This window comes from Callithrix jacchus, chromosome 11 (genome assembly GCF_049354715.1).
Source record: "Callithrix jacchus isolate 240 chromosome 11, calJac240_pri, whole genome shotgun sequence".
In the NCBI taxonomy this organism is placed as follows: domain Eukaryota; kingdom Metazoa; phylum Chordata; class Mammalia; order Primates; family Cebidae; genus Callithrix; species Callithrix jacchus.
Genome location: NC_133512.1, coordinates 72159543 through 72183788, shown reverse-complemented (window position 1 = coordinate 72183788; position 24246 = coordinate 72159543). Strand labels below are relative to the sequence as shown.

Here is a 24246-nt window from a genome sequence, read left to right as displayed (position 1 = left end):
TACCTACTGCTTCACTGCAGAGTTTCTTAGGCTTTCTGTACCTTTCTAAGCCTTGGGGCTATTGATTACCATGCTAGGGTTGCATTGAACCTATTATGCCAAGGACTGACATGCCCTTCTGATTTGGTCTGTTGCACAGTATTGTTTTATTTTTCCTAATTTTAGTATTGTAGGACATATACCTACAATATTCTACACGTTCACATTCTTGAATCGCCTAGAAATAAAAAAGTTCTTTTGAAGATAAGTTAGGCATCCTTTTGTATGTGAAAACAAAATTCTGCCAAAATAGTGATTAAAACATTGGTGCCTATTCTTTATTTTTAATTATTGTTTTGCTGAAAAGTATGAAGTGCATTGAAATAGTTAATACATTTAATTATTATTATTATTATTTTTTTTTTTGAGACGGAGTTTTGCTCTTGTTACGCAGGCTGGAGTGCAATGGCGCGATCTTGGCTCACCACAACCTCCGCCTCCTGGGTTCAGGCAATTCTCCTGCCTCAGACTCCTGAGTAGCTGGGATTACAGGCACGCGCCACTGTGCCCAGCTAACTTTTTGTATTTTTAGTAGAGACGGGGTTTCACCATGTTGACCAGGATGGTCTCGATCTCTTGACCTCGTGATGCACCTGCCTCGGCCTCCCAAAGTGGTGGGATTACAGGTGTGAGCCACCGTGCCCGGCCTATTATTTTTTAAACAGAGTCTTACCCTGTCACCCAGTCATGGTACAGTGGCATGATCATAGTCCATCACAGCCTTGACGTCCTGGACTCCATTGATCCTCAGCCTCCTGAGTAGCTGGGACTATAAGGGCACACCACCATGCCCAGCTAATTTACTGTATTTTTTGAAGAGATGGGTTTTGCCATGTTGCTCAGGCTAGTCTCAAACTCCTGGACTCAAGCAGTTCGCCCCCCTCAGCCTCCCAAAGTGCTAGGGTGGCAGGCATGAGCACCATACTCAGCCTGAAAAATAAATTACTGCACCTGGCCTAAAAAATAAGTTTTTATTTGCATATAAGCCCAGTTATTCTGAATTATTCAGTTAGAGCAGAAATATTCATGTTCCCATACTTACCTTTTCTGATTTTAGGGAAGATGATTGATTGAATTTAGAATTTAAGAGGATGAAGGGCAACTAGTCACCACAGGTCAACTTTACCATTAGGACTAACCATCTGGTTCTTATTTATCTAGAACTTCTTAATAAGGAGACTGATGGCAGTTGTAGTTACATATGAGTATGTTGTTTGGTCTAGGTAGCTTGGTCTAGGTGTTATAAGATTTTAATTTTGGGGATAACATGATTTGTTGTTGTTGTTTGTTTTTTGTTTGAGACAGGATACTCTGCTGCCCTGGTTAGAGTGCAGTGGCATGATCATGGCTCACTGCAGCCTCAACATCCCAGGCTCAAGCAATCCTCCCACCTCAGTCCCCTGAGTAGCTAGGACTACAACTATGTGGCACACACCCAGCTAATTTTTAAATTTTTTGTAGAGACGGGTCTCACAATGTTGCCAAGATTGGTCTCAAACTCCTGGGCTCAAGATCCTCCCACTTCAGCCTCCCAAAGTGCTGGGATTGCAGACAAGAGCCCCTCTGCACTCAGCCATAATATGACTTTTAAAATAAAAAATGAGTCATAAGAAAGTGGTGAAAAAGAGAATAGGATTTATAGGACCAGAAGAATTAATATGAGCAAGATAATGTATAAGAGAGAATAGCCCAGCATGGAGGCTCACACCTGTAATCCCAGTACTTTGAGAAGCCTAGGTGGGTAGATCACAAGGGCAGGAAATTGAGACTATCCTGGCTAACACAGTAAAACCCCATCTCTACTAAAAATACAAAAAATTAGCCAGGAATGGTAGCATGCGTCTATAGTCCCAGCTACTCGGGAGGCTGAGGCAGAAGAATCACTTAAACCCAGGAGGCAGAGGTTGCAGTGATTCAAGATTGTGCCACTGCACTCCAGCCTGGGTTACAGAGCAAGACTGTACCTCAAAAAAAAAAAAAAAAAAAAAAAAAAGAGAGAGAGAGAGAGAGGAGAGAGAACCATTAAAGGTTCTTATGGAGTCACTTAAGTTCTTTTATTCTACCTCCTTTGTGTCTACTTTTAAACCATTCTGGTGTTTTCAATTTCTTAGTTCTTGAAATTGAGATTTACAAAATGATGTGTAGATTAAAGGAGTTTTGAGTAAATTATGTTATGAGTCAGAAAATACTCTTTTCTCCTGTATTTTCTTGTAATATCTTTGCGTATCTCTGGTCATTTTCTTTCTTTAGTCTCTTAAGTGTAGTTACCTGAAATACTTTTAATTTCTTAGAATTATAATTTTAAGTTAATGCAAATAATGAAAATTCCTAGTCACAATTATATGGTGTTGACCCATTTCATTGTCTTTTTGGCTGTGGGGAATTAAGTGGAAACGAGACAGTAGGAGCTAACAGCAAGTAACTTGGGTGGGAACAATAAAGAATGATTTGTTCATCCTGCCCTGTTGAAGGTATAGTTCAGAGAACTTTCCAGCATCTAAGAATAATAGAAATAGAAGCTATAAGAAATTGTTTGTTAATTATTTTCCTGTATCTGCAATCATTTCACAACTTTGTTTTCCAGTTTAAACTTTAAGTGGTAATTGTGGTCTGCATGTTTATAAATTTTTTTTTTAAATTTTTTATTGCATTTTAGGTTTTGGGGTACATGTGCAGAACATGCAAGACAGTTGCATAGGTACACACATGGCAGTGTGTTAATTGTGTAGAATATTAGTACTTTTCTTTAAAAATAACACCATAAAGAATTTATCACTTGGGAGTTTTTCCCCAAATAAACCAGAGCTGTAGCAGTTATGTTTATTTACAGTTAAGAATTCCCTAGGGCAGTGGTTTTCAACGTCAGAATCATCAGGAGGGATTTAAAAATTTTTATCTTAGGTTCAGGTTTGTTATATACTTAAACTCATGACTTGGGGGTTTTGTGTATAGGTTATTTTGTCATGTGGGTTCTAAGTATAGTACCTGTTAGTTTTGTTTTTGTTTTTGTTTTTTTTTTTCCTGAACCTCTCTTTCCTTTGAACCTCCTCCCTCAGTTGGCTCCATTTTCTGTTGTTACCCTCTCTGTTTAAAACATAAGTTTTGGAGCGCCACTCTTGTGTTTCTGATTCAGTAACTCTGGAGTGCAGCCTGAGAGTTTGCATTTCTAACAAGTTCCATGGTGACCCTAATAGTGCTGGTTCTGAAATCATACTTTGAGAACCACTGTGATAATATGATACTGATTTGAGAAGTCTAATCTGTGCTGAATACTGAGTTGCTTGTATTTCATGCACAGTTGTACCTATTTGATGGGTACCAGCAATGATCATTTAACGTAGTGTTGTCTTCTTTTCATAGATTGGAGCTTATGATCAACAAATATGGGAAAAATCTGTTGAACAAAGAGAAATCAAGGTAACGAGTTTATTTCATGTTGTTTATTTTGATACATAGTTCTCTGAATTAATTATTAATTATATTTTCTGTAGTGTTTTTTCATATACTTTTAAGATATAAATTACTATTCTATTGAAGCTTTTAAAGAGAGAAGTAAACTTTATTTACCATAGTCACGTTTACTTCTGATGTTGGTTTTTTTTAAATCATTCCGTTCTTTTAAAATTTAATTTCTAATGACTATTTTTTTGTCAGCTTTTTTCCTCCTTTTACTTGTCACCTTATACTTCTAGTTTGCTTTCCTCCCCTTTGATGCTCTCATTGCTCTGTACAGTTTATTAAACTGGTAAGTGTTTCAGGATTTTTCCTGCCTGAGTGATCCTGTGCAAATGCTGCTTTGCTTAATTGAGATCTGCTTTTTGGTGCTACTAACAGATTGACTTTGACTCAAAAAGAGTCTCTGAAAAGTTGGTCATTTTAAAAAAGAATTTAGGACAGTAAAGTACTAATTAAAATGTTTTTGTAGTAGCCATTATCTTCCTGAACATGTAATCACGTCTCTTATACTGATAAAATATTTTCATAGATTACCTCGCTAGCATGAAAATGGTTTTCAATTGAATCTGTTGTTTCTCAGCACTCTTTATTGGTAGTAAGATTTATATTTTTCATTTGCATAGATACTAATCAGTGTGTTTCTGCACGAGCTAAATTTAATCTGGGCACAGACAGTATTACTTTAGTTACTTGACATTTTCTATTTTGTATAGAAAAGTTTACATTAGATTGAAAACCAGTGTCTTTAGTTACTAAAAATCAGCCCCAAAATTTGTTAATGTTAAAATTCGTTAACGTTTAGACTACTTAGTCACTTGTAATAAAAAGCAGGATTCTTTCCCATTTGGCAATGATAATCTCTAAACTTTTGAGGAAGAATTCATACACTTAACAAAGTTGTGGTATGTGTTAAATATAGGATTAAGTCATGGGACAGAAAGATAAAATGGTTTATAGTTTTGTAGGTGAGATACATAGTTACACCTGAGATAAATTCCATTAAGAGAGGCATGTCTGGCTGGGGGCGGTGGCTCAAGCTTGTAATCCCAGCACTTTGGGAGGCCAAGGCGGGTGGATCATGAGGTCAAGAGATGGAGACCATCCTGGTCAACATGGTGAAACCCCATCTCTACTAAAAATACAAAAAATTAGCTGGGAATGGTGGTGCGTGCCTGTAATCCCAGCTACTCAGGAGTCTGAGGCAGGAGAATTGCTTGAACCCAGGAGGCAGAGGTTGTGGTGAGCCGAGATCGAGCCATTGCACTCCAGCCTGGGTAACAAGAGCGAAACTCCGTCTCAAAAAAAAAAAGAGAGGCATGTCTAAAACTCTATAGGAGAATGAGGGGAGAGACAAGGCTGGGGAGGTTGGGAAAGATTTCATAGAGGAAGTGGTTCATGAACTTAAGGAAGACATTTCAGACAGATGAAGAGCAGATGGAAATATATGTAAAGGATGGAAGGAACATGATGACTGAGGCAGGACTCCTCAAGGAGTTTGATTTTGTAATAGGTTGGATGGAGGAAGGAGATTAGTGTCATTAGGAATAAAACTAGAAAGGAAAATGAAAGTCAGATTATGAAGGGGTTTAATGCCTGCCCCAAGAGTTTAGACATAATCTGGAAAACAACAGGGGAGACATTGAAGGATTTTAAGCAGAAGATTATATTTTAATAAATTTACTCAGGCAGCCCTAAGGGTGATAGGAAATACTGGAAGAAGAGCACATTGAGAATTCTGTTACAGAAATAGCTATTTGATAGATTTGAGAGTTCTCAGTTTGTAAAGTGTGACTATGTGTAGGTATATATTTGTATGTGATATACATATATATATATGTATATATGAAACATTATATAGATACAGCCATAGGAATGAGTGGATTTCTGTTGAATGATGAAATAAAAGGGCTGAAAACAGAGCATTGGGAAATAACTAACATTTAATGGGTAGGTAAGTAAAGAGATCCAAGTAAAGAAGGAAAGAGAAGTAAGAGATCCATGAGAAAATAGTATGGAGAGAGTATGAAGAAGAGTTGGGATAGTCAAGCAAATAAAGAACATCAGAGAGGTCTAGTAAGATGGCATAATACTTTTTATTCTCTTTGACAATTAGAAAGCCTTTAATTCATTGGACAGGAGATATTAAGTACCTTAAGAGGTTGTGTTATCAAGTTTGACAGATTTGGAATTTAAAAGCCTCAGAAAAAAAATATACAGATAACTTTTTAGTTTTTGGGAGCTATTCATTACAAATTACTACATTACTTATGTAACTTCCTCTTTTTAAAAAAGAACTATTTTGATGCCTAAATAGAGGTTTGGGTGAGCAAGGATTATATTAGTTACTACACAGGATGTAGTAACTAATATACTCCTGTATATTAGGGAAAGTTAGGACCTACAATTTATATCTGAAGTATGTCTCCCTTTAAAGATAATACCTTGTAATAGTAATTGAAAAATTAAAAACATAAAAGCTTGCTCTTTTGGCCGTTCTGAAGGTAGCAAGTTATCTCAATTGTTCACAGTCAAAGATCAGATGAACTCCTTGTTCCATTCTTTCCCCCTTTCCTGCTACTGCACTTGACTAGTCTTTAAGAATAAAGATTAAAAATAAGACAAAATTAAAGGAAACTTGTTCTCATTATTTTTTATCCTTTTGGGTGATAAAGAATTTCAAAAACTAGATCGTGGTGATGGTTGCCTAATATTGTGGATGTAGTTAGAGCTACAGAATTATAGATGTTTTTTATTTTTTCTTTTTGTTTGTACAAAGTCATGGGGTGCGTGTGCAATTTTGTTACATGTATAGCTTGTATAGTAGTCAAGTCAAAGCTTTTGGGGTATCCATCACTTGAATAATGTACACTCTACCCGTTAATCAACTTCTCTGGCTCACACCTGAAATCCCAACACTTTAGGAGGCCAAGGTGGGAGGATTGCTTGAGTCCATGAGTTAAGAACAGCTTGGGCAACAAAGTAAGACATTATCTCTTAAAAATATTTTTTTTTCTTAATTAGCTGGGATATACCTGCAGTCCCACCTACTTGAGAGGATGAGCCAGGAGGATCACTTGAGCCCAAGAGTTGAAGGCAGTAGTGAGCCATGATCATACCACTACACTCCAGCCTGGGCTACAGAGTGAGACTTTGTCTCTAAAAAATACATACATAATCAACTTATCATTATCCTCCCTACTCTTGTTACTTTGAATTAAAAGGATCAATTTGTTAATAAGTCTAAAAGCACATTTCATTCTTACTAAATGTTCTAGTGGAGGCAAATTATTTATAGTGTAAAATAATTTTGTATTTATTCTAAGGAAGGTGGAGAGGCTCATGACTGCGGTGTATTAATGTTAATGTTTGAATTTTAAGAAACCACTCTACCTGATGTTTAGAGAACAGTGTACCAAATGTATTGAGTTTGTCCCATGTGATTGATTATTTTATTAGTTGTCAAAGCAGTGAGCAACTACTAGAGAAATCAAAGACAAGAAAATACATTTTTTGGAAATGTTTATTTTTCATTTACAGACCCAGAGTTGATGTTGCTAAAGTGTAAAATCTTTTGTTAGTTGCAAATTATTTTTTTATAACTGTTTTAGAAATTGTACCTAAAAACTTTGTTTTTTTTCTGATCACCTTGACCAAAAATTACAAGTAAATTTGGAAGTTTTTTCTGTTTTAGTATCTACTAGACTTTTAAAGCTTTACCATAAAGCTTATAAAGCCATTAAAGAGAAGAGGGGGATGGGGAAACTAAACAATATTTCTAGAAAATGAAACTGTTTATGTATTTTGATGGAGTCTAAATATTAACAGTACACAGAAGTCTAGATAACTGAGTAGAAACACTTTCTAAACTTAAACAGCCCAGTTCTTTTTTTTTTTTTTTTTTTTTTTTTGGCCCAGCATTATTTGTGTTGGGCCAAAGAGAATTTTTTTTAAATAAAAAACTTTATACTACTGTGTTTGAATCATTTCTGTATAGGAGCATACTATAACAATTTAAATGATATTTAATAAATAAAATATTTTTGTTCTTGGTTACTAATTATATTTGTGCTGCTTGTTTCTACTTTCTAGTTGTAATGGTTACTGCCGAGTTTAAAATGAGGAAACTGAGGCCAGTATAAGAACAATCAGATGCCAATTTATTTATCTCCCGGGCAAAGTTCTGTGGTCCTAAGGAAAGGGGGCCAGAGAAGTCGCACTTGACTTCTCAGGGCAGGGAGTTTTATGGGGGTTAGAGGGGGGTCTGGCCTAGGATGCATGGGGTGGGATGCCATTGGGTAAGGCTTGGTGGGATTTCTTCAGTTTTCGCGGGTTCAGCTGTATAGTTTAGTGCTGAGAGTGCACAGTTTAGTGCTGAGGTTCAGATGCATAGCTTGGTGCTGAGAGTGCATAGTCTAGTGCTGAATATAGACCTGGGGGCAGAATGCAGAAGTGGGTGAGGGGAGCCCGCATGGAGGAGCCAGATGCTGAGTAATATGTTCTGCCTGATAAACTGTTATCAGGCATAGAGAGGGGTGGGTGTTGTTCATCCAGCTCTTAGCAAGGCTATAGTTTGTGCATAAAACAACACTAGTTTTTAAAATCTCATTTTTAAAAAAAATTATTTTTCATTTTTTATTTGTTTAAATTGTTTAAAAGTTCATTATAGTACTGAAAGCTATGCTACTCTGTGTGAATATAGTTTACCCCAAGCCAATCGGAAAGTTTCCAGTGTAAAATATCTACTTAATTAAAATCAGATTTTATGAATTTTTGTATCTTGATGCTATCTTTCATTTTTGTGACTTAGCAGTGAAATTTTCCTGTTTTTGTTGTTGTTGTTTGTTTATTTGTTTGAGACAGAGTCTCACTCTCTCACCCAGGCTGGAGTGCAGTGGTGCAATCTCAGCTCAATGCATCCTCCACCTCCCAGTTTCAAGCAATTCTTCAGCTTCCCAAGTAGCTGGTATTACAGATAGATGCCCACTACCATGCCTAATTTTTGTATTTTTAGTAGAGTTTGGGTTTTGCCATGTTGGCAGGCTGGTTTTGAACTCCTGACCTCAGATTATCCGCCCGCCTCTCAAAGTGCTGTGCTTATAGGTTGAGCCACTGCCCCTGGCCTTCTAGTTTTCTTTTTTTTTTTTTTTAAAAAAAAACCTTTAAATAGGCTACCTTGGAGGGAAGATTTTATCGAAACTGGCTATTAGGATGTGGCTCTACAATGTAGCTCAAAATAAATATATTTTAATAGAATACAAAATTGGAAATGAACAACATATAAACAAGGTCAAGTAGAAGAAGCATGTTGAAAAACTAGTTGCACAAATCAAGATAACTTGCTATTTCTCTTATAAGGACTTTTAGTTCTTTAAACAATCTTGTTAAAAATATTAGGTATACAGCGATAAATTAAGATTCAGATTAGTCAGAAGACATTAGCAATAAGTTTACTTTCAAGTTGTTAGGGAAGCAGTTTATAAAAACAAGTAAATTAAAATGTTACTATTTTCAAATATTTTTACAGTAATAAAGGTAAAGTCTTACTGTAATAAGCTTAATACCAAATCAAAATAGTCCTTTATTAACGAAATTTTGTTTGAATGTATGTATTATTACAGTTGCCTCTCTAATTTGCAAAATCTTGGGAATGATTTCTAATCTGTCAGCCACTCTATAGTGACATTAAAATCAGAAATAACGTACAGATACAGCCCATACTCATTATTTGGGGTAGCTATGTTCTATAAAGTCAACCCTGAACACTGAATTAGCAAAATACTGGACCACTGCTGCTTGGGGAAATACAGAGTTAGGTTCCTGCAAGCCTTTAGTCACAACACTTTTTGCAAACCAATTAATACAGAACCTTGTTTTATATGTGTTTCTGTTTAAAGGCACCTTATTTAATATATATTTTTGATTCATTAACAATAAACTTATGGCCAACGGTATTGTAAATCATATCTGAACAGAGGTTATCTTTATTTTTAAAAATTTTTTATTTTATATATATTTTTTGAGACAGAGTCTTGCTTTGTCACCAGGCTGGAATGATCTTGGCTCATGGCAACCTCTACCCATGGGTTCAAGCAGTTCTCTATGCTTCAGCCTCCCCAAGCTGCTGGGATTACAGGCGAGTGCCACCATGCCTGGCTAATTTTTAGTAGAGATGGGATTTCACCATATTGACCAGACTAGTCTCAAACTCCTGACCTCAAGTGATCTGCCTGCCTTGGCCCCCACAAAGTGCTGGGATTAAAGGTATGAGCCCCATTGTGCCTGGCCAGAGATTATCTAACACAGTTTCTGTATAAGGCACATCACAGCCTTTTTGCACTTAGGAAAACTAGACAGTGTTTTAAGCACTATACTTGAGGGCCATCTTGAACAACAGGACTGCCAACAAAAAGCACAAAAATGTGAAACACACAACAACAAATAGACCATGAAGAGGACACTGTTTACAGTAATCAGAGCTGAAACAAGAACCTTAAAGCATCACCTTGTTTGACCTCAGCTGGGAACATGCACACTGGGTGACTGAGTTTTTTTTTTTTTTTTCATTCCATGCTTGTCTGCAAATTAGGGCATAAGCACTATGAACATTGATTTGGGGATACAAGGAAATTTTACCAAGTAGATCTATTTGCAATTATAGAATCTGAGAATATGAGGATCGACTATTTATAAAATTATCATTGCTATTTCTTTAACATTTACCCTTTATTTCTCCTTCATATTTGTTTTTGTATCTCTGGGTGGTTTGCAACTTCAAACTGAGCTATTTGAAGGGATTCAAAAATTAATTACATCTTGGTTTCAGGACACGTTTTTGGTTTAGGCACCTCAGTTAATTCTGACCTCAAATGTGGTTTTCTTCTTTGTTTTAGACACAAACAGAATACTTAATCAGATTTTTACTTTGATGGAGAGTGTCATTGTTACTTGGATTAGGACCAGAGACAGGATTTACTGCACAGTTATTTGCTTAATTGAATGAATAAAAACCACTTGTGTCACTTAATTGAATGAACATCTAAACACTTGTGTCATCTAGTAGCACTTGGCTCCTGAAGAGTTTAGCTTAAGCGCTTCCGATTATTTTTGGTTTTCTCCATTTTTATTTTTGTTAGCTCTTCCAATTCTTAACATTCTTGTCTTAAGTAATAGTGTAATTTTCTTCTAGGTTTTTTTATTCCCCCACTGGTTTCGATCTATACCCTTACTCTACTCTATATACTGATAGCAGAAACTTAATCTTACTCTGTTTAATAATTTAAAGTTTAAATGAATTCAGTTTATGACAGCCACCTCTCCCTCCCCCTCTTCCTGGTCATGGTGTCTTAAGTTCTGAGGTGATGAGGTGGCATTTATGGTCTGATGAGGGGTTGACATGTGAACATAATGGCAACCATGAGTAGTGCATCATCTTCTCTGGGTCTCAACTGATTGGCATCTGCTGAGAAGTTTGCATCCTTTCTGGTCCTCAACTGTGTGATTTACTACTTTCTGCAGGAATGCCTCCAGCATCACACCTTGAGGTCCCTTCGGGGCTGCTGCTCCCCTAACTAGCCTTAATATTTTCCTAATGCCAGTATGGGGCCAATGCAGTTCTCCCTACACCTAAAGCTGTATACCTAAATTTGCTTGGAAGTAATAGTATTTGTATTAGAATTTTACTGTGTAATAAACTGGTCTGGCATGTTATACACATCTCTAAATATATCTTTTTAGACAGTAATGAAATTTATTTTAATACTGTAATTGTGTTCCATTTGTAACAAATGCATCATATGTTACATTTTTTACTATTAACAATTTTATTTTAAATTGAAAACTTTAGAAATTGATTTTATCCTGTTTTAGATTTAAGTATATATATATATATATATAAATTCAGCACTTCTTTTAATATATTGTAGGGGCTAAGGAATAAACCAAAGAAAACGGCACATGTGAAACCAGACCTCATAGATGTTGATCTTGTAAGAGGTGAGTCTTGGATAAACAAAAGCTTAATACAAGTAGACCTTGTCCTGGAAGAAACAATTCAAAATAGGTTAAAATATTTTATTAGGCTGCTTTTGCATTGCTATAAAGAAATGCTTGAGATTGGGTAATTTATAAGAAAAAAGGCTTGATTGGCTCATGGATCTGCAGGCTGTACAGGAAGCACAGTACCCGGGGAGGCTCTGGGAAGCTTTACTCATAGCAGAAGGCATGTGAGAGCAGGCTCATCACATGGCCAGAGCAGGAGCCAGAGAGAGTGGTGGCAGGGAGGTGCCACACACTTTAAATGACCAGATCTCTTGAGAATTCACTTACTATCTCCAGGACAGCCTCAAGCCATGAGGGATTCGCCCTCATGACCCATACACCTCCCACTATGTCCTGCCTCTAGCATTGGGTATTACAATTCAACATCACATTTGGACTGGGAGAACTATTTAAACTATATCAGATATCTATCTGACTGTCTGTTTTTGTAGAAATAAAAATGTTGTGAGCCTTAATGAAGACAAGAATAGTATTAAAAAGATAATGGGACCAGGCACAATGGCTCACACCTATAATCTCAGCACTTTGGGAAGCTGAGGCAGAAGGATCTCTTGAACCCAGGAGTTTGACACCAGTCTGGGCAACAGAGTAAGACCCTGTCTTAAAAAAAAAAAACAACCAACCAAAAAATAATTAAAGTGGTCATTTGTAATTCCTACCTGGATCTGACATTTGAATATTGTTTTATATTTATAAAATATGTGGGAGAAATTCTGCTGTTATTTCAAAAAATGTTTTTTTTTGTTTTTTGTTTTTTTTCAAAAAACTTGAAAGTGTCTACAAATTGGCTGGGCAAGGGGACTTACACCTGTAATCCCTGCACTTTTGGATGCTGAGGTTGGCAGATTGCCTGAGGTCGGGAGTTCAAGACCAGTCTGACCAATATGGAGAAATGCCATCTCTACTACTAAAAATACAAAATTAGCCAGGTGTGGTAGCCCATGCCTGTAATCCCAGCTACTCGGGAGGCTGAGGCAGGAGAATTGCTTGAATCTGGGAGGTGGAGGTTGTGGTGAGGTGAGATTGCACCATTACTCTCTAGCCTGGGCAACAAGAGCAAAACTCCATCTCAAAATAAATAAATAAAATAAAATATAAAACATAAAGTGTCTACAAATTGGACATTTCTTATTCATAGTATAATACAGAATAAAATTATGTGGTGTTTTTCAAACATTGAAACTTTTTCTTTAAAGAAATTAAAGAATAATATGTAAATATACTCTGTTGTCCTTTTTTACTTTTTTCAGGGTCTGCATTTGCAAAGGCAAAGCCTGAAAGTCCTTGGACTTCCCTGACCAGAAAGGGAATTGTTCGCGTTGTATTTTTCCCCTTTTTCTTCCGGTGGTGGTTACAAGTAACATCAAAGGTCATCTTTTTCTGGCTTCTTGTCCTTTATCTTCTTCAAGGTATAATTAAGTGATTTTTGCTTTTAACTTTCAGAATGTTATATTTTTAGGTTTAATAAGGCTTTGTTTTAAACATGTACTAACTACTGAGTATGAGGTATGAGTATGTTAATAAAGGCACATAATTGATTTGGTATTAAAAAATTTGAGAAAACAAAGTTATTTTCCAGTATAATTTTATGAATATTTGAATCTGTAGATAGTTAAAGAAAAATATCCACTCTTCTAAGTGTTTTCTAGAGTCTCATTTAATTCTCACACCAACCCAGGGAAGTATAGGGACTATCGTTATGCTTCGCATATAGATGTGGGACCTGAAAGACCTGAGGGCCCAAAGCCACACACAGTCATCAAGTATGTTTGAGCTCAGATTCAAGTCTAAGCATTCAGATTCCAGAGCCATACTTTTAACAGCTCTTACATGCCTCCTAACACAACACTCAAATGCATAGTCTTAGGAGCACTATATAACAACATGAATAATACTGTAGAGCATTTAGAAACTGAAGAAGAAATATTCATATTCTATCACATGAACAAGCAGTTATTTTCACTTGGTTGATGTCCTGTCATTCCTTTTAATATGTTTTTTTAAAAAATAAAAACCATGATTACAATCCTGAATGATGATTTAAATGTGTTTTCTCAACAGCCAGGGTACATCTTACATACATAAAAGGGTATGGACTATGATGATGTTGTGGTTGTTATGAGAGAGAGGGAGAGAGTGTGTGTGTGTGTTCTGATTAAAGATAATATCTTCATGGCAGAAAATTTGAAAAATGTAGAAAGTATGAAAGGAAAAAAAAACTACCCATCATCTTGCTTTTGAGTTTACTTTATAACACTTTTTAAATAGTTGAGATTATTTTATATGAACAGCTACATATATATATATATTTACCTAATGTCATAATGAGTATCAGAGTCTTCGTAAATAAGACTTTTAAGTTCTAGGAATATCTTGTCCTACATCAGTATTGGGCAGTTAAGCTGATTGCTATTTTTTGTTATTATAATTACTGCTACAGTGAACATATTTGTTTATCAATCTTTTCTTACAGTTTGAATTATTTTAATGATAGCTTTAGAATGCCTGGAATTAAATGTAATCACATTTCTTATGATTTTATACATGATTTGTCATTGCTTTTTGAAAATCAGTCTTTTATCATGCCATTACATGACAGTTCTTCTAAATTTATTTTTCTCAAATATTTTCTAGTTATAATTTTTCTTATTTTCTTCTCAAACATACTTGAGAGAGCTTAATCTGAAAATAGTTATCTTCAAGGGTTTTCTGGCTTACCTAGAGGAGAAAACTTTATTCAAATGTGGTCAGAAATTGCAATAGCTTATTAGAGTAATTCAGTACCATTGGTTGTATATCACAGTGCGTTGTGCTTTTTAAATTATTGCTGCTTTCTAGTATTCCAGGACAAACAAGTTTCCAATGTATCTAAAAGTTCACTGACATTGTATAATAATATTGTATCTGAAATTTACTTACTTGTTCCTCTAAGTTAAATAGGGAACACAGGTTAGATTGGGAATTAAATGAGATAGTTTTCAGTTCAGAACCCAAGTTTAATAATAAGGCCCTTATGATGAACTCACTAAGCATTCTCCTAGCAAAGCTTAGTTAGAGAAATGACTTAACCTTAAAATCACACAGCCAGTGCCAAAGTCATGACGTGACTGGCAGACTGCCAGTACTTTGAAAACCACTTCTATCTCCATTGCAACACCCTGTGAAAAGCAAGGTGCTGCTGTGATTTCTGAGTTATGTTCTCATTCTTGTCCGCACTTCTTGAAAGGCAGAAAGAATCAAATGCAGTCAGATTTCTTTTTTTTACAACTATGTATAGTTTTTGACTTCAATTACATGCTTTTTAAGTATCTCAACTATGCATTCTCAGCTCTATTTCCACTTCTCCATGTCTTGGTTGCCCAGATTACTGCCAGGATACCTTATATCATCTTCTACCTTCTGTCCATTTACCTATTAAATGACAAATTAAAACCAGCCACTTAAGGTCTGAATTTCTTCACCAGTTATCATTGCTTTCAAGATACAAGCTGAGTTTTCTATAAATCCCTCCTTGAATTTCTATCCCACCTTAACTAGGCTAAACTAGCTCTTGGCTGTTTCTTAAACATTCTGTGCTTTTTTGCCTATATACCTTTGGACATGCAACTCCCTTTGCCTGAGGTAGTCCTTTTCCCTTTTGTTTAATCAATTCTCTTGTTCTCTCAGACTTAGATTAGGCATCAGACATCACTTTCTTTGAGAATCCTTTCATAACGCCCCAGTGTAGTTACATATCTTTCTTATATATATTATAGCACTTAATTGTAAGTATTATATTAGTCAGCTTGGGCTACCATAATGAAATACCACAGATTGGGTGGCTTATACAACAGAAATTTATTTTCTCACCATTCTGAGGGATGGAAGTACAAGAGTGAGACGACATCAAGGTTGGTATCTGATGGGGCCTCTCTGATTAGTAGATGGCCACCTTCTTGCTGTATCCTCACAAGGCCTTTCTTGTGTGTGTGACTGGAGAAAGAGAGTACTCTGGTTTGTCTGCCTCTTCACGTAAGGACAGTAGCCCTTATATGAAGCTTAAGGCCTTACCCTTATGCATCTTTTTAACCTTTACTACTTCCTTATAGGTCTTGTCTCCAAACGTAGTCACATTGTGGGTAGGGCTTCATTCAGCATATGCATTTGTGTGAGGAGGATTAAAGGAGCACAGTTTAGTTCATAGCAGGTATTTTCATTGCTTTTTTATATGTCCCTTTTTTTTCCTCTAAATCAGGCTTGTCCAACCCTTGGCCCATAGGCCACGTGTGGCCCAAGATGGCTTTGAAAGTGGCCCAACATAAGTTCGTAAACTTTCTTAAAACCTTATGATATTTTTTTTACAATTTTTTTTAAGCTCATCCGCTATTGTTAGTGTATTTTATATTTGGCCCCAGACAGTTCTTCTTGTAATAAGGCCCAGGGAAGCCAAAAGATTGGATACCCCTTGTCTAAATCAAGGGATAGGGAGCAGAGATTGTCTTGTCTTTTTTTCTTCATTGCCTGATTACCACTAAATCTTAAAAATTACCAGGCCTAAAAATGAAAGATTATTCCGTTCTATTCTGTTTTTTAGACACAGGGTCTTGCTCTGTTGCTTAGGCTGGAGTGCAGTGTTGCGATCATAGCTCACTGCAACCTTGAACTCCCAGGTATAAGCAATCCTCCAGCCTTGGCCTCCCAAGTAACTAGGACTATAGGAGCATGCCACCATGCCCAGCTAATTCTTTTTATTTTTATTTTTGTAGAGATGGGGTCTTAATATGTTGCCCAGGCTGATCTCAAACTCCTGACCTCAAGTGATCCTCCTACCTCACTCTCTTAACGTGCTCGGATTAAAGGTGTGAGATACCATGGTCTCTGTTGCTCAGGCTGGAGTGCAGTGGCAGATTCATGGCTTACTGCAGCTTCGTCCTCCCAGGCTCAATCATTCCTACTACTGCCGCCTTTGAGTAGCTGGGACTATAGGCATGCACCACCATTCCCAGCCTATTTTTGAATTTTTTTTTATAGAGGCAGGGTTTCGCCATGTTACCTAGGCTGGCCTCAAACTCCTAGGCTCAAGCAATCCTGCACCAGCCTGCCGAAGTGTTGGGATTACAGGTGTGTGCTATTGCGTCTGGCCTACTACTAAAGATCTACTTGCCCAGTATGTGAAGTCCTGCCTTGGAACTGTTTGTTCCCAACAACGATCTGTCTTAGTTGATCTCCACCAGAAATCTCTAGCAGCACTGTCTGTTTCATAGATCTTTATTAAATGCTCAGAAAGTATGACTCAGCATTATATAAAAGAAGTGAATGTTTTCTCCATGTGTCTTCTAAACCTCAACTTTAGAGGAAAACAAAAAGTAGAAAGTGATACCAGAGTCAGGAAGAGCCACTGTCTCAGGAACTGAGACCCTGTAAGGGACATGATCACTTTTAGAGAGATTCAGGCAGAAGAAAGGAGGAAAAAGAGAGGAAGAAAGTGGCTTCTCCCCCTTTTTCTAATGCCTTGTCGTCAGAATTTTACAGTATGTAATAGCTTCCTGTTAAGATACAGAAAATATAATTTGTATGCTGCCAACCCTAGCATTACAGAGAATGGTGATCACAGGGCTCAAAGAGTTCAGATAAATAACCAGATATAAACCTACAGTTTTTAAAGATGTTCTTCTTTGTGTCTGAAACCCTGAACTTAAGTAAGCATTTGTACTTCCCTTTTAAAATTAAAGTTCATCAATGTTCAGTATACATTTACTGTGTATAAGCAGCTTTTCCAAACGTTTTACATGTATTACCTCACCTAAAACCTATTATAGTGCCTATATACTATATGTATATGTATGCTGTATACTATATAGATATACAGAAGAATAAACCATGGCTCAAAAATATTAAAGAACTTGATAAAAGTCACATTAGAATTTCATATTAAAAACAAAAAAACTCTGCTTTTGAAAATTCCAGACTGTTATGGAAGAACTAGAGAATTTGGGTTAAATTCCAGGGTAATTCTTAAAGATGATTAGCATTTAAAAATTTTTGTTTTTAAGGAACTTTATTACTTATGATTATGTACATTTGAAATTTGTTTTCATGATACTCTTTAAGTATCTTAGCAGATTAAGTGGTGTTTTAAGCTTCCGTATGTTAGACCAGGATTCTTTGAGTTGCAGATGGCGGAAACTAAATGCAAACTAGCTTTTGCAAGAAGTTGAGTTTTTTTTTAATTATTATTTTTACTGTTTATCATAAATGTTAAAAAAAAAAATAGGAAACTAGGTAGAATACTACAACAGCTGGGGTGGCCATGTGTCCCAGTTTGCCTGGGATTGTTCAATTCCCAGTTTACTCATGTTGTCCTGGTGCTTTTATTAACATCTCTCCTTTCACTCTCAAAAGTGTCTTGGTTTACAATGAGAACACATGGACACAGGGAGGGGAACATCACATACTGGGGTCTGTGCCGGGGGGGAAATAGGGGAGGGACAGTGGGGGGTGGGGAGTTTGGGGGAGAGAGCATGAGGAGAAATGCCAGATATAGGTGATGGGGAGGAAAGCAGCAAATCACACTGCCATGTATGTACCTGTGTAACAATCTTGCATGTTCTTCACATGTACCCCCAAACCTAAAATGCAATAAAAAAAAGTGTCTTGGTTTACATGGTAAATTACATGGTCACTCTAAACACCCAAATACCCATCTCTTTAATTTAACAATTATTAACATTGTGGGATGTTTAGTTATCTGTTTTGTTAAGTAAATTATATATATTGAGATATTTTACCCCTGAATATGTGTCTCTTCAAAATATGCACATTATATAACCACATAACTGTGATCACAGGTAACAAAATGACCAAAAGTCTTCTAATGTTTACATATTATTTTAGGTACTCGTTAGCCCTGGATTCAGGCATGGCTGAATTGAGAGGCTCAGATAATATCTTCACTTTTGTTGTTGTTGTTGAATCTGGTCTTGCTGGTCACATTCTTAGGTTGGCTCTCTTTGGATGGTGGCTAAGGTGGCCCCTAGCAATTTCAATTTTTCATAGTCTTTAGTGTTTGTAATCTCGGAGAAAGGTCTTCTTGAAGCACCTATATTAGTACCTGTAAAAGACTGACTGGCCCTGCTTAGGTCACTTGCCCATCTTTTTATAAAGTTTGGTGTTCAGACTTACTAAGACTGTGACAAGCCTAGATAACATGTCTGTCTCTGAGGTGGGAGAAATAATAATGTTTGATTGATGGATAAAAGAGGAAGACTATTCAAAGGTAAAGAGAGTTTATGTCTAGAAAGTCCAAGGGATGCTGTGTAGGCAAAAACAGGATTTTTCTTTCATGTAGTAATAGTTAGTGTTGATGGATGTTGAGTGGTTTCTCTGGTAAATATGCCTAAGTAAATTTGTTATTAATTCTAAGGAGATAGACCTCTATTAATAAGAAGCTCTTTATAGTTGTATTATATACTTACCATAAGATTTCTTTATTTGTAAAACAAATACTGTACTTGAGGTTAGGGTGGTTCTTTGACTGTCTGTGATGTTACTTAGAAATGTCTTTAGATTCATACGCATCTAATTTACGTTGCAGTGTTGAGGTGAACTTTAGAGACTATGTTAGGTGTTGTCCTGTTCCAAGAGTTTATTGTGAAATACCAGGGTTAGGCTGTGGCAGACAGTAAAACAGTCTGAAAGAGCTTGTCTGCAGTAATATTTTAAACTCATTTAAACTTAGAAAAATATTTTGACAAAAAGTAATGTAAAAACAATTTTAAAAGTTTTGAAGGGGTGACTATCAGATGTATAATTAAGCATATTTTCTTTCCCTTTTTGTAGTTGCTGCAATAGTATTATTCTGTTCCGCTTCTAGTCCACATAGCATACCTCTGACAGAGGTGATTGGGCCAATATGGCTGATGCTGCTCCTGGGAACTGTGCACTGCCAGATTGTTTCCACAAGAACACCCAAACCTCCTCTAAGTACAGGGGGTAAAAGAAGAAGGTACTGTTTTTTGAAAAGTAATCTTTTTGTACATTTATGTAATTTGAATCCACAATTGTTCTTGACTCCTCTTATCTTGTAAAGTTGCTCTTTCAAATAAAACACTGAGCTTCAGAATCAATTACCAAATGATTTAGCTTCTATATTTGCTTAAAGGCCATTTAAAGACCACATGCCTGTGTTTTTGTTTTGTTTGCCTTGAAGCTCATTTATAGTCACCTAATATCAATGTAGACAATATATGTTAGCTAGATTGATAATAATTCCCACTATTTATAAAATCTTGTATTTCTAAGATGCTTTGGCAAAAACAAAAACCTAGAAAAAATTTCAGTTAAACTGTATTTACTAAATGCAATTTGGTTTTGTTGGTTTTGCTTTATTTTGTTTTGTTTCTTTTTTTTTTGAGACAGGGTCTCACTCTCTCACTCTGTCGCCCAGGCTGGAGTCCAGCTCACTGCAGCATGGACTTCCTGGGCTCAAGTGATCTTCTCACCTCATTCTTCTGAGTAGCTGGGACTAAAAGGGTATGCCACCCTGCCTGGCTAGTTTTTTAATTTTTTTTATTTTTTGGAGATGGGGTCTCATTTTATTGTCCAGGTTAGTCTTGAACTCCTGGACTCAAGTGATCCTCCCACCTCGGCCTCCCAGTGCTGGGATTACAGGCATGAGCTACCATACCTGGCCACTAAATTCTATTTGGATCTGTTTAATATTGCCCTTTGATTCATTAAACATAGCATCTCTCACTGGCCACCTAGTACCCTGGAATTTGTTTTAAGGTTCTTTTGGAGCATATCCTCTTTTGAATATCATTGCTGAGAGATTGTGACATTTGTAGTTTTTGGGTGTTGAGATTTAAGCCCATCTCAGTTTTAAAAGATATTACCTACATTAGATAAATAGCAATGTTGATGAATTAGATTATAATTCTCTCCAATGTAAATTTTCTTCTTTCTTCATCTGCAGATAAGTGGCATTTAAATAGGGAAGAAATGCTTTTGTAAATATCTGCTCAATGCCATCCTTACAACCTTCTGTCCGCTGACTGGCCAGTATATGCAAGGACCAATACCTTAACATTTCTAGAAATTGGTCTTGAATATGCACCATGATATTTGGATTAAATTTTATCTAGTAAATCTAAGTTTTGTTGTGTTTCTGTGTTTATGTTTTCCAAAATTTTGATTGTACTACCAAGAAAGTAGTTACTAAAATGTTAAAGCTGCCTTCCATTCTTAATCTCTTCTGATGAAGGAAATTAAGAAAAGCAGCCCATTTGGAAGTACATAGGGAAGGCGATGGTTCTAGTACCACAGATAACACACAAGAGGGAGCAGTTCAGAGCCACGGTACAAGCACGTCTCACAGCGTTGGTGCTGTCTTCAGAGATCTCTGGCATGCTGCTTTCTTTTTATCAGGGTTTGTATTTATTTAAGGCTTTATATGGCAAAGAGATGCACTATCCCTTTTCTGGTACTTCAGTCTCAGGTAATGGATATTAATTACTTTAAATGTGACAGCCTCATTATGAATTTTGTTTTGATAAATTATAATAGTATAGATAAAGGAAAAATAGAGACCGCAAAGTTTTTTGGGGTCATATATAAATACATCTATATGAGAATAAATATACCAAAGTATATTTAGTTAGGATTTTTTTTTTTTTTTTGTGGACAGAGTCTGGCTCTGTTACCCAGGCTAGAGTGCAATGGCACGATCTTGGCTTACTGCAACCTCTGTCTCCCTGGTTCAAGTGATTCTCGTGCTTTAGCCTCCTAAGTAGCTGGGATTGCAGGTGTGTGCTACCATGCCCCGCTAATATTTTGTGTTTTTAGTAGAGACGGGGTTTCACCATGTTGGCCAGGCTGGTGTGAACTTCTTACCTCAAGTGATCCACCCACCTCGGCCTCCCAAAGTACTTGGATTAAAGGCTTGAACCAATATACTCAGCCAGGGTTTTTTTTATTTTGGTTTCTTTTATATTTCTCAAATTCTATTTTACTTCTGTTAATTGGTTAATTTATTTTTATCACCATTTTAGGTCAAAATTGACTGTATTAAAATGTCTTGTGAATTGTATAATTTTTTTCTTCTAAGTTCTTGCCTCAATTGTCCAAAATTATCTGAAATAAAACATACAGGCATTGTTATTTAAGTGAATAAAATATATATTATAGTATGTAATTCTACAGTGTACCATGTGCATTTTGAACTGTACAAAAATGATTTTTTGTATAGTTATACCATCGATGAAGACTCACCCAATAGGAAAATATAATTACAGCAAACAACAAAAATTTAAACCTAACTCAAGCTTGTATTATTATTATTTTGAATATTTAATTCAAAACACTTAAGGGTTATATTACTAGTTTATATATACCTATAATAAATTTGAAAAAAGATAAAAAGCTATGGTCAAATGTTGAATGTAACTGATGAAAGGTACTAAATTAATCAAGAAAAGGGATACTGCAAATAACTATTCTGTCACTTTGTTAACTCCTCCACTAATACCATATTTCATCAATTTGTGATTGTGCTCTTAGGATAAAGTTTATCATGCATTATAGAACTAAGCAATTACATCCTGGGCATATTTTCATTGATTATAATTTTGGGGAAAGTTTTCCAGATTTTAATAGTTTACAGTAACATGACAATAATTAAGTGGAAACCCTTTGTATTCCAATCACCTATTCTTCCTCCAGAGACAGTAAGTTTTGTTTTTGCTTTTTAACTTTGGTTGAATTCTATTACTCTCTCTTTAGTGTTTTTTTAAATTTTTACCCATAATAATATATAGTTCTCCTTTCTAACATTGATATGCAACAATTTAGTCACTGCAAAGTCAGTTTCTTGAACATTTTCCAGATAAGTAGTTATAAATTGCATAATGGATATATTTCACTTTTTGGGAATCATTCATTTGTTTTGGTTGTCTACAACTGATATTATGTGTGTGTAGTATTCAGAGTCCCCCTAAAACTAGTAGGTTGATACCTTTGGAAGTTTACCATATTTCTCGCATCAAATGAGATTGAAACTTAAATATTCCTGCTATTGGGCAGCAGCATGGCCATGATCATGGCTGCCATTATAGTGGTTAATTCACTCTGGACTTATTCTCTTTAATCATGACAGCTGTACATCTATATATTTTAAAAGATGTACTGTGTTTTATCTATCATTTTGGGGCTGGTTTGCCAGCATATGAATGAGACTTTTAAAAATAATAGGTACAAGAAGACCTTAAGAGAAATGTTAATTTTAGAAGTTGTAAGCTGAGTTCAGAGATCTTAATGGTATTTTCTTTTTTCAGGCTTTGTTAAGTCAGGAAGGGCTTAAACTGAAATATCAACTAAGACTTAACAAAATTTTTTCTGGTGATAAATTGAAAAGCTGGATACTTCCATTAAGTTATCTCTGTTAACATAACTGATAGGAAAATATTAATAACCACACAGATATCTAAGCTTTGTGTATGGTGTCTTGATGGTTTTCTAGATTTTAGGGTGAGAACCACTATGTGTTTTATATATATATATTTAACCTATCTTACTGCACACTGAGAGAAGTACTGTATTATTTTTTATTTTATTTATTTATTTATTTATTTATTTTTGCAATAGGGTCTCACTCCTGTAGTCCAGGCTGGAGTGCAGTGGCGTGATCATGGCTCACTGAAGCCTTGACCTCCAGGCTCAGGCGATTCTGCTACCTCAGACTCAAGTATCTGGGACTACAGGCATGTGCCACAACCACCCAGCTAAGAGAACCACTGTTATAAAATCCTGTATTTATAAGTTGGAAAGATGCTATTTGTTATCTCCAAGTACATTTTATTCTCAAGATAAACTGTTCTTTTTGAAACAAGACACAGTATTTCTCATTTGAAAATTTAAACCCTTTTAAACTTAAGAAAACAAAGTCTAAGAAAATACCAATTTAAAAAGATATAGAGGTCGACCATGGTAGCTCATGCCTGTAATTCCAGCACTTTGGGAGGCTGAGACCAGTGGATAACCTGAGGTCAGGAGTTCGAGACCAGTCTGACCAACATGGTGAAATCCCATCTCTGCTAAAAATACAAAAATTAGCCAGCTGTGGTAGCAGGTGCCTATAATCCCAGCTACTTGAGAGACTAAAGCAGGAGAATTGCTTGAATCCAGGAGGTAGAGGTAGCAGTGAGCCAAGGTTGTGCCATACTCCATTCCAGCCTGGGCAACAGAGCAAGACTCCATCTAAAAAAAATAAAAGATAGAAATCAGTTATATTTCTTAAGAATTTATTACTTTAATTTCAATGAATTATCTTAATTCGTTTAAAATTTCTACTGAAGAGATTGAATAGGATGAATTACATCTTGATTGTGTATAGTTCAGCATAGTACTTACTTCAGAAGTCACATGGATCTTAGGTTTTCTTTCATGTCCTCTAAGATTCATTTCAGCATCCCAGTATCACTGAAAGACAGCAAACAGGAATTAACGTTCTTTTTTGAGAAGAGAAAGTAACTTATGTAAATTGATCTGATGAATTAAAGACAGCAGAAAACCAGATCACATGTTAACTAATAGGCCTGAGTGACTTACCTTTAAGATTCCTGTCACATTTAGCCTTAGTAGTTATTGTTTTTTAACACTAAAGTGAAAGTTAAAGATTTAATAAAGCCAGGCATGGTGGCTTACACCTGTAATTTCAAC

The 24246-nt window shown here is 35.9% G+C and overlaps 1 protein-coding gene and 1 long non-coding RNA gene across 7 annotated transcripts in view; one reads left to right on the top strand and one right to left on the bottom strand.

Annotated features, from left to right (window-relative positions):
• Positions 1-24246, top strand: part of PHTF2 (putative homeodomain transcription factor 2) — a 167558-nt gene that overhangs the window by 90736 nt on the left and 52576 nt on the right. For 4 of the 6 annotated variants that reach the window (XM_017975405.4, XM_035253994.3, XM_009002571.5 and 1 more), the window contains 5 exons: positions 3400-3456; positions 11418-11487; positions 12804-12962; positions 19372-19537; positions 20795-20959. In XM_017975405.4, coding sequence (XP_017830894.1) covers positions 19452-19537; positions 20795-20959 — 251 coding nt within the window. In that variant the 5' untranslated portion in view covers positions 3400-3456; positions 11418-11487; positions 12804-12962; positions 19372-19451. The remainder of the gene's footprint in view (positions 1-3399; positions 3457-11417; positions 11488-12803; positions 12963-19371; positions 19538-20794; positions 20960-24246) is intronic. The other 2 variants (XM_078343037.1, XM_035253993.3) reach the window with 1 other exon arrangement.
• Positions 21199-24246, bottom strand: part of LOC118143699 (uncharacterized) — a 76715-nt gene continuing 73667 nt past the window's right edge. Inside the window, exons 3-4 of the long non-coding RNA XR_004728036.3 lie at positions 23938-24006; positions 21199-21663 (exon numbers count right to left, since the gene is read on the bottom strand). This is a non-coding gene — a long non-coding RNA (uncharacterized LOC118143699). The remainder of the gene's footprint in view (positions 21664-23937; positions 24007-24246) is intronic.